At 61.7% G+C, this 10,951-nt stretch overlaps 1 protein-coding gene across 3 annotated transcripts in view; it reads left to right on the top strand.

The window, feature by feature from the left end:
• The first annotated feature begins 6,555 nt into the window (after positions 1–6,555).
• The window catches only part of MYRF (myelin regulatory factor), a 32,601-nt gene continuing 28,205 nt past the window's right edge, over positions 6,556–10,951 (top strand). For all 3 annotated transcript variants that reach the window (XM_080816907.1, XM_080816906.1, XM_080816905.1), the window contains exon 1: positions 6,556–6,688. In XM_080816907.1, the coding sequence (XP_080673033.1) occupies positions 6,643–6,688 (46 nt within the window). In that variant the 5' untranslated portion in view covers positions 6,556–6,642. The remainder of the gene's footprint in view (positions 6,689–10,951) is intronic.

Genomic DNA, 10,951 nt, shown 5'->3' with positions numbered 1-10,951 from the left:
CTTGCCTTCTACCCCAGGGGTCCTGGCCGCTCAAAGGGCAGAAGGCACAGGTATGACCACCGCTGGCTTCAGAGTCAGTGCCCTGGGCAGAAGGAGGACACCCAAGTCCCCCTTCCTTTGAGGGCCCCATGTAACCCCTCTGTATCGCCCCGCCCCCCCACGCCTAGGCAGCCTCAGGCCCTGGGGTCTGAAGCCAGACATGTCCCCACTGCCCTCGGTTCCCCCTCCTCACCGGCCTGAGCGCTCCCCCAGTGGAGCTCTCTTCCCCCCAACCCTCCACATCCGTCCTGTTGGCAGGAAGTGGAGCCAAGAGGGGGGTATTGCACGATTGAGCTAAAGGGGGAGCAGGAGGGCTGGGGGCTCCGGGGCTTTCCCCCCTTAGCTGGAGGCCTCCTGCTGGGCTGGGGACACAAGGGGGAGGTGGTGCATGCCGGCGGGGGCCATGTGTGTGTGCATGTGCATGTGAACCGCTCCTGAGGAGGGGGCCGCGGGGGCTCCCACCCCACCTGCTTGCTGCCCCTCCCAGCCCACCAAGAACATAGACTAGGATGGGGGCCTCGGCGGTGGTGGGGGAGGGGGGGATGCACAGGATGAGCTCAGTTTCATACGTTGCCATCCCCCGTGTCCCACCTGCTTCTCAGACCCCGGGTTTGGAAAACTGGTGTGTGCCCCGGCGCTGACCGCCTGCTTGTGCCTTCGTCTCCCCGGAGGCAGACTCCCCCATGCTGCCCCACCCCATAGCCTCTCTGGAGCTGCTAGACTCCCCTGACCAAGATCCTCACCGCTCCCCCAATCTCATGATCACTGGTATTGAGGGCCTGTGTCCTGACCTCCATCCCACAGAGCGGGGACTGCCCTGGATGCTGCTCTGGGACCCCCTGCCCACCGTGACAGATGGAGCCAGAGTCCGGGGAGCTGGGCCTCCCTCCCTCTCTGACACCCCCGTTCACAAGAGTCCAGGATGCCCCTGCTGAGGGGCCCACTGCCGGCAGAGCCTGGGCCCAGCAGAAGCAGGATGGAATCGGTGGCTCTTAGATTTTAGAAAAAAACATCGTAAATCAGAGTAAAGTTCCAACAAGCACCTCAGCCAATTGCAGGGAGAGACTTGGTGTCTGGCCTTTTAATTCCTCCTCTGCCAGGGTGGCCCCCGGGACCTCTAAGGGGGCGTGGTAGCCGCCCATGCCCAGGACTGAGCCATCAGGGACAGACTCCCCACCCCCACGGCTGCAGCCACACACGGTTCCAGACCTGGGGCTGGGGCAGGCTTGGACTCAGCCCTGGATGCCGCAGGGTCCGCCCACCTGGAACCTGCCCTCTCCCCGCCACACCCCCTGAAAGAATGGGCCTGCTGCGCCCCTCTCCCTTCCTCCCCATGCCACACTTGGGGGCCTCTGAGCTTAGGGTGGCTCAGACCACAACCCCCCCCCCCCCAGTCTGCTCACAGAACGCAGCACAAAATCCCAGCCGTGAGCTGGCCTGTTCTCCCCGGGGTCTGGGTGACCTCCATATGCAATCGGTAGCGAGCAACTGGGCCCCAGACACTCAGGCACTGTCCGTGCCATTCTCCCGCAACTTTTTGTACTTACTGTATGAAAGATCCACACTAATATTGCTGTAAAAAGGAGAGACAAATTAATATAGCTTATTCTATAAATATATCTGTATATAAAGGTTTCTGTATATTGTATAGAGCTGTGTATAAACTGCGTGTAGAAGCACGCTGGCTGCCTTGAGTGACCTCTCTTCCCAGCTCGGGGGGCACGGGTTGGGGGGCCTGCTGCTGAGCTCAGGGGTGGGAGGGGCCCCCTGAGACTGGCTCATGCTGCTGTCGATGCCCCGGTCTAGGACCACACTCTGAGCCGCAGTGAGGAACCAGAAGACCCTCAGAGCCCCCACACAAATGGGGGCAGTCCCTTGTTGAGCCCTGCCCATGTGGAAGGTGTACCGGGAGATCCATGTTCATGACCCCATCAGGGCCTTGAAAGATGGGACTTCTTAGTCCCTTTCTCCTCCCCGAGGGGTCTGGGGCACAGAGAGGGTAAGTAAGCTGCCCAAGACCAAAGAGCCAGCATATGGGGCGCTGATCTGACAGTTCCCACCCTTCCCCCCAATACCGAGAACCAGAGCAGAGGAGCAAGGACTCCCCTAACACCCCCCAGCAGGGTAGCACTGAAAAGCGGGGGCCACTGGAAACCTTTGCTGAGTGCTTCTTTAGAAGGGTGCAAAAGAGGCCCACCCAGGGCACCCCAGGGACCCCAGCACGTGCAGGCTCCAGGACAGTGAGGCCCAGGGGCCTGCTGCAGGCCTTGGGTGGGCGGGGAGCTTTTGGGGCCTCCTGCCCACACGAGGCCAGGCCCGCCGGCACGCCCCCTTCATGCAGCAGGTGGCGCTGTTCCTCCAGCCCGTCCCCGGGAGATGGCAGCGTGGGCCCAGACACTGAGCCAGCCAAGTTTTGACCTGACCTCGACCTTCCCCTTCCTCACACTGCCCACCCTCTTACCCCCTCGAGAGTCCCGAGGGACCCTACTTGGTGGCCGGGGGAAGGCGACAGAATAGTGCCTGGCTTCATCCCCAGCCTCTTTGAACAGAAGCGGCTCAAAGAGGCCAAAGACCTGCTTAGGGTGACTCAGGCTGTGGGGACAGCGGCCGGACTAGAGTCCGGGCCACCCGGCTGAAGACTCTGGCCTCCACCCGCACTTGGTGGTTTTCCGAGGTTCTTCCTCAGAAACTCAGTCTCACCGAGTTTGCAGACTGTCCTGTCCAATTCGTGGAGCAGAAGCCGAAGAAACCGAGGGCCAGAGAGGTTGTGACTTGCCCAAGGTCACACAGAATGTGTGGGAAAAGGCTCTCGCGAGGGCAATTCCGGGAAGGTCTGGAGCAGCGCTGTGCCTCCCATCCCCACGCAGGCCCTGTGGACGGGCCTGTCCACCTCAGCTGGGAGGGAGGCGGGAGGGGGTTTATCCTGCAGGGCTCCCCACAGCCCTCTCACCCAGGTCCGGGGAAGCAGCACCCCGCCGCACCCCCCCATCGCTGCCTCGCTGCCGCTGGGTTCCCACTCGCCACCCCATGGGCCTTCCTCCCTTCCTCTGCAAAAGGGGCGGGTGCTGGGGCTATAGGAGCCCACGGGGGGTCGGAGGTCCCACAACAGGGAGGCCTGGCCATCTGGCTAGCTGATGAGCCCCACCCACTCCTGGCCTGGCCTCCAGCCGGGTACTCTGTGCCTCCAGTTACCCTCCGTCCCTGCCTCCCTCTCCCCAGTGCTGCCTCCTGCTGGCCCCGCGGAGCACCAGGAACTGTCCTGGGATAGAAGAGCAGCACTTACGGATCACTTCCCTGCCATTTTACCTTCGCCGAGAGGCGGGATTAGTAGGCTGACTTACAGAGGAGCCCTCCCAGGATGGGAGGGCAGACCCTGGAGGGTGGCTGAGATGACCACAGGACAGCCGCCCCTGCTCGGCCAGGAAGGAAGTCTTGGTTGTTCACTCCTTATGGTTTGGTGGGGACAGGGTGCAGATGGGGCTCCTCTCTGTGGATGGCTCCCTCAAAGTCCTGGTTATGCACAGTTCCACTGGGCTCCCTTAGCAGCCCTAGCCGCCGCCCTGTCCCAGACAGGCCTCCTTCTGGACTTTGACGGTGGCAACCTCAGCTTCTGGCTGAGGCCCAGAGTCTGGGACTTTAGCCACTCCTCTCCCCCAACCCAGAGATGGGAACCCCTGGGGGAGTCCCTCCTTTGCTCAGTGGCCTAGTGGAATCAGGGGAGAGGGTAGGGCCGGAACACCCTTAGCGGGGCCAGCTCCCACCGGATGAACAGGAAGCTCCGTCCCACCCCATTCAAGTTCAAGGCCACCCCAGAGGCCTAATGATCCAACTTGAGGAGTTGGGGTGTTGGGGACAAAATATGCATATCCCACTCCTTTGATGATCCACACAGGGGCAATGCTTCGCTCATCACCAAAGCCCTCAAATGGTGGGCATTTCAGCACCGTGTGGAGCCATGGTGGAAAGACCTGTGGGTAGGTGAAGGCTTATAAAGGAGCTAGTTTTCCAGCTGGTTCCGGGCAACTCCTAAAATAAATTCATTAAAAAAAAAAAAAATCCCATGGCGTAGGCGGGTGTCTACTTTGTCCACAGGCAGGCCTGACCGGGTGGGGGAGGGGGCAGAGCAGAGAATAACAATTGTCTTAAGGGAGGCTGCGGGGGGCGGGGACCTCTGGGGTGTATCAGCGGGAAAAGAATAGGCGTCTCAGTGTGGCCCTCTCCCCCCTTCTCGACCGGGGCCCTGCGGGGGGAGCACCGTCAGCACACACAGCTGGGGCCTCCAGCAAAATCCCATTCTATATATGGAGGAGCAACAGCTCGGAGCGCGGCCCCTGGAGGGACAGAACCTCATTGTGAGGCGCCCGCCGGCCTGGGCGCCCCCTCCCCCAGCCCCAGAACTGTTGTGGCATTGACCCTCCTCAGTGGGCCACCACCGGCCTGCTGACTGGGCCACATCTGGGGCTCAGGCACCGGCCGCCCCTCCCCCAGGGCCGGCCGCTGAGGAAGGGGAGGGCTGCCTGGGTGGGAGCAGCTTCACAGGCTCTCATCCCCGTGCCCACTGAGCAGCCCGGCTTGCCCCCCACGCTCCTCTGGGGTGGGGGGCACTGGCTGGGCAGTGTGGCCCCCTCCTGGCGGCCAGGGCTGCTATCTCGGTCAGCTGGGGGTCCTCCCGCCCCTCTGGGCCTTGTGGTCTCAGTCCCAGTCCTGTCGTCTGTCAAACAGTGGTTCGGGTGGGATCAGTTTTCCAGCTCTGACTTGCTTATCTGAGGATCCTGGGAGGCTGTAGCAGCACCACTCCGCAGCGAGATGATTCGCTGGGTCCGAGATTCCAGGATTCTCTGCTTCCAAAGTTTCAGAGATCTAGCATTCTGCGGTGTAAAGACGCCATTGTCTGTTCCTTTCATGTGTATTTACTCAGAATGAACTGCGTTCCAGCTGGTGGTCTTGGTGTTGAAGCCATGGCAATGACCAAGCCCGAAAAACCTCTTACCCTCCCAGAGCTTCCAATCTAAAGCCAGAAGGATAATCACAAGAACTGAGTAAAAATCTTTTATGTGGTGAAAAAAAAAAGGGCAGGTAGGGGGAATTGCTTCAGAGAGGTGATGAGTGAGAAGGAGCCAGTCATGCAGGGACCAGTGTTGTAGACAGATGGAACAGCATGTGGCAGATGTGCGCCTGGCATGTTTGAGTGAGGGCAGGGAGGCCTTGGGGGCTGTGACTTAGCAATGGAGAGAAAAGGAGGAGCTGAGGCCAGTGGTACGTTAGGGCAGGGGCAGAGCATAGAAGGCCTCCGAAACCAGGACAAGAGGTTTAAATACTGTTTTGAACACGACAGGAAACTACTGGTTTTAGCAAAGGAATGACGTGATCTGATTGACATTTTTAGAAGAGTGATTTGAGGGGTGTCTGAGTGGCTTAGCTGGTTAAGTATCCGCCTTCCGCTCAGGTCATGATCTCAGGGTCTGGGATCGAGCCCCACCTTGGGCTCTCTGCTCAGAGGGGAGTATGCATCTCCCTTTCCTTCTGTCTCTTTCTTCAACTCGTGCTCTCTCTCTCAAATAAATAAAATCTTTTTTAAAAAAGAGTGATTTGGGAGGTTCTAGAGGCCATCACTGAGGACAGAGGCGGTGCAGAAGGGCCAAACAGATATGAGGAGGTGCTCCAGAGGTGGGGACAGACGGACAGGGGATGGTGGGTTTATCCTGGGCACACTAGGATAGGAGGTAGAACCTGTGGGTCTCCCACTACCACACAGGGAAACAGTGACCAAGAGGCTGTCTTTCCAGGTTTGGCCAGGATCTGGCTCCGAATGCACGCTTTGACCCCAATTACCTTGAAAGCCTCAGACCCATGCCGTCCAAGTCCAATACCGTAGCTGCCCATAGCTATTTACTCTTGAGCTACTGGAAATTAAATACAATTGAAAAGCCAGTTCCTCCGTCTTACCAGCCACATTTCAAGTGCTCGATCGCCACGTGCGGCTAGTGCGGCCCTACTGGATACGCCGGTCACCCAGAGAAACATTCCCATCATCAGGCAGAGTCCTACCGGACAGCACAGGACTGCTCATTCCTGAGCCCGAGCCCGTTTCCTCGTCGGCAAAATGCACGCAATAGTATGTCCTCGGTGGGAGACCCGCCAGCAGTCTGCTCACCAGATGTGTGGGGTCGGGGGCCAGGGGAGGAAATCGCGGGCGTCTTCTGAGAAGCTAAGAGTCAGTAGCCTGCTACCCTCCCGTGCCCAAGGAGAGGGCGAGCACTGCGGGGCGGGGGCGCGGCCGCGGACCCCTACCCCGGCCGGGGAAGTCACCCCGCGCCCAGCGCCGTCTCGGGGAGCCGCGCCGTGTCCTACCCTCCCGGGGCTGCGGCCCCGGCCGGGCCGCCAGGGGGCGCTGGGCGCGGCGGGCGGGGCGCGGGGTGTTGAGGGGCGGGGGGCGGGCGGGGGCCGGGCCAGGGCCGCGCGAGGGGCGAGCGCGGCGGCGGGCCGGGCGGGACCGTGGCCGGAGCTGAGCCGGTACTGTCGCGCGGGCCGCGCCGGCGATGCCGCGCCCCCGGGCCGGGCTGTAGCGGGGCCGCGGCCGAGCGCGCGCGGGGCAGGCCGGCCATGGAGGTGGTGGACGAGACGGAGGCGCTGCAGCGCTTCTTCGAAGGTGAGGGACCGCGGGCCGGCCGGGGAGGGGGTGGAGGACGGCGACTCTCCTCGTGCTGGGAACGGCCAGCCGAGCTCCCCGGGGACTGGGACCCCCAACTCTGCTTCGACCACTTTGGGACTCCAGAATGCTTCCTCTGGGCCGGGGCGCTCCGGGCTGGTGGCTGCCTGCGGGGCTGGTTCCCAGGGCTGGGAGTCCCGGGGAGGTTACTGCTCACCTCCGCTAAAGCTGGGCACCCCCTCCCGGTCCCCCCAGCACGCAACTTCCTAGGATCCGTGTCCCCTCCCATGCTTGGTCCTTCTTCATGCCTTCCAGGACCTACAGTGCCCCCTAAAACCTGACACCTCCCACCCCTAGTGCACTTCCCGAGTTTGGGGACTCTCCACTGTGCTTCCCTGAACCTCATACAGACCCAGACTCCCAGACCCCCTTTGAGGCTCGGACCCCAGCATGCCTTCTAGGATCTTCCATGCCTTTTAGGCTGGCCCCCCAGCTCCTCAGCATGCCTTCCAGAGGTCGGGCCCCCTGCCTAAAGACTCAGGCCCCTGTGCCCTTTTCAGGTGGGCAGCCTATGCCCAGCCTGACTTCTAGGAGCTGAGACCTCCCCATGTGCTTGCCTGAGACTAGGACCCCCTCCAAGCCCGTCACCCACCTTCTGCAATGCTGCTCCCTCCCCCAAGGCTGAAATTCCCCTTGAAGCAGCCATCCCTCCCTTACTCTGGGCTTGGAACCCCTCCCCAGCATTCCTCCCTGGGCTGGATTCCCCCCAACCCTGAAATGCTTTCCCTGGGCTAGAACCTTCTCAAAGTCAGCATCCCTGCTGCCAGCCACCTCCACACTCTGAGACCCTCCCAAAGTGGTGAACTGCATCCTGCCAGCCCTCTGAGGCTGCTTGGGGCTGTTCTACCCACACCAGTCCCTGGTGCTATGCTTCCTCTGGCTGATACCCCCACCCCCGGAGTGACCTCACCCCCTCACCTCGACCCGGACAGGACCCTCACCAGGACTGGGATCTAAACATCTACGCACAATCTACAATGTTTTTTTCTACCCCTGGCCCCCCTACCCTCCAACACACACACACACACACACACACACACACACCACACACAGTGGTTTTGGAGGTCTGCTCCTATATCTACCCAGACTCCTGTCCCCTTTTCCTGGGTAGCCTCTGCCCCTCCTCCAGGTCTTTCCCCCTCCTCCTGGGTGCTGGACCCTGGAGGAAAGGGACAGAATGTGGGAAGGGGAGGCAGAGAAGCAGGCTGCCGTGTCCCAGCCCACTTGGCTTCTCAGACCCTCCCTGGAACATCTCGTCAGCCCCTCGGCCCCTCTTGGGCTCCTCTCCACCAACTTGGGTAGCCAAGCCTCTGTCCTCACCCTCTCGCCCCAGTCCCTAAGCCCACAGCCTAGTCCTGAGTGTGCACCTGCCCCCAGGGATGGGGTGGTCCACGGGGACACCACTGTGCTGGGGCTGTTGGGCTGCGGGGTGGTGGATCACAGCCCAAGTTTCCAGCCTAGGACCCAGAGGCGAGTCCAGGAGGGAGAGAGGAAGGCCTTCCTTTGCCTCAGTGGCTCTCTTTTTGTGCCTTGGTTGGGGAACTTTGTCCACTTCTGGTTGCCGAATGGGTAAGGCCATCTCCTAGCTTTAGGCCTCCTTATTTCAGGATTCTGGACAGCCCAGCAGACCCAGACCCAAGAAATCAGCCTGGGACTTGATTAAATGGTGGATCCTGGGGCAGTTGGGCCATTTGAGGGTTCTAAGCTGTCCCCCCCATCAGTCCCAAGGGCTCTGGTTCTCCCTAGACACTGTTCATCCTTTATGAACCCTCAAGGGGCCTTGTGGGGGCTCGGGGCCCCTGAGAAGGAGGGAAAGGGTGCTGTTTTGGGGGTATCCTGAGCCCACTAGATTCCCAGGACGGTCATGGGCCAGGCCCCCTTGCTTCCGCAGCTGTCCCCATGCGGCCTGCCCCAGGACCCTGGAACCAGGCAGAGCTCAAGCTCCCCATCTCCTGAGCCAAACTTTCCCTCCTGGCCGTGGGTGGGGGGTGGGCGCTGACGCCACAGCTCAGCCATGCGGCTGGCCTGGCGGGGAGGCTGTGCGGCTCCCTCCAGAGAGATAAGAGGAGACTCAAGAATGTCTGTGGGGAGCAGGGCGGGGGTGTAGGGCTGCCCGCTGAGGCGGGTGGAGGGAGCCGGGGGCTGAAGAAGTGTTCCCAGAGCCTGAGATGAGCAGGAGGGTGGGCTGACGCTGGGGCTCTAGGAGTCTCTGGGGCCATTTGGGGGGGGCAGCTGGCAGGGAGCAGGTCTGCAGTGGTGTGGGGGGGCCTCCGGGCCAGGCCTTGGTGTCCTCAAGACTGTTAGTGTGCAAGTCAGTGAGTGTTGTGAGTGCGGGTATGTTGTTCTGGAACTCTCGCCCTTGGGGCTGGAACCTGAGTTCTCATTCTGGTCCTCACTTGACCTTGGTCACTCCCCGTGGACATGGGGACAGGGGCAGGGTCTGTGCTTTCAGCTCTGGGCTGGAGACAGAAAAAGGCTTTGCTGAAGGGCAGGGGCCGAACCAGACCCCTTGTCTGCCGTGGCGCACTCTCTTGGAACCCCAGGCCCGTGTCCTGGGTCCTATCCCGTGCAGTGGGCCAGACTGTGCCCAACCCAGGGGTGGTGGGCTGGGGGCTAAGGCGCTTTGGGGCTCGGGTGGGAGGCTGGGACAGGGCGGCCCCCTCGAGGCTGGTACAGCCGGGCCCCCGTGATCGCCCTGCTAATCCCCTAGAAGGAGGCTCCCGCTGCCCAGATCGGCGGGCACAGGGCCTGCAGAGAGGGGACCCTCCAGGCGCGATGCACTGGCTCCCGGCAGGTAATAGGGTCATGGTGGCTGGTATACTTCTCAGCATCCTGACTGGCTGGGGCCTTAGATTCCCGGACCCCGGTCAGGGACAGGGGCAAGACGGCATCAGAGGAGCCCTATAGAACCTTAGAGGTTCTGGTGCGGGCTCGGGCCCTGCCACTGAGAGCTTTGTGACCCTGGGCTGAGCTCCCACCCTCTCTGGACCCCTTTCCCTTACCTGCAAGACAGGAGGGGGTGACAGAGAAGGTCTTGATGATGCCTTCGGATCTGATGAGCCTCGTCTCCCAGCCCTGGGAAGGAGGGCCGTGTTAGAACATGGAAGGTGGAGGGTGCTGACCCCTGGTTCCAGGGGCACCTGGGGCCTGGGTGAGCAGCGCCCTGGCCCCCAGAAGGCAAGTGCTGTGAAAGACTTGGAGACTTAGGAGAACGGGGCTTCTAGCAGGTGCAAAAAAGGCCACTGAGAGGTGAGGGGGGGGACCCCCACTTGGCCTCATGTCCCACCAGGGCATTCACTCTTGACTTCCCTACTTTGGCCTCATCTCCCCTCCTGGGGGTAGGCAGGAGGTTGGGACCAGACCAGGGGCTTCCAATGAGGTTCTTTTTAGCCACCAAAGAAAGGCAAACTTGTGGCCTCCTAATACACAAGGGGTGTGGGCGGCAGGACTTCCCACAGCCCCCAGAGCCCCGGCATCCTGATTTGAAAGCCACGGACGGAGGGGCTGCCACTGACCCCCTTTCCCAGGGGGCCAAGACTCCAAGGGAAGGGAGTTAGCCAGCATTAGCCAGAGCTGCCACCAAGCCCCCAGCTCTCTCTTCTGCCACTAGGGCCTTGGGGGAGGAAGGGTGGCCTCTGGTGGGGACCAGCCTGTTGCCTCCAGAGAGCAGGAGGAGGCCGCAGGGGGAGGGCACCCGATGATTTTGGGGAGAGGATGTCCCACCCTGGACAGGAGTCTGGGGCTGAGTTGGGGTGTGTGATCGCATGGCACTGGGCCCTACATCAGTCTGTCTGTCTGTCTGTCTGTCTGTGGTGCCCCAAGGAGTAGGTGGATGGGGGAGGCAGCTGGACCCCTGACTGTCGAGAAGGTGAGATGGGGTGCCTTCGGGAGGAGTCCTGTCCCAGCCCGGCCTCCCTGGGTCCTGAGTCCAGCTGGAGGGGAAATAGTAGTGGGGGGTCTGACTCATCCCCATGTCCCCAACACCCAGCCCAGGGCCCAGGGCGGCATGGGGCTGGGGGGGTGCAGGAAACGTTTGCAGGGTCAGCAGAGGCAACAATGGCAATGTGAACAAAGGCGGGGTGGGGGGGTGCACCTGAGAAAGCCAATTCTCTGGGAGGGCCTGGGGTCAGTGTGGGTTGCGGGGGGTGGGGGAGAGGAGCAGGCTGTCTGTCTCCAACCTGCTTGCTGCGAGGCCTCTCCTGA

This window comes from Martes martes (assembly GCF_963455335.1).
Source record: "Martes martes genome assembly, chromosome: 10".
Lineage (NCBI taxonomy): Eukaryota > Metazoa > Chordata > Mammalia > Carnivora > Mustelidae > Martes > Martes martes.
This window is presented reverse-complemented; position numbering and strand designations above follow the sequence as displayed.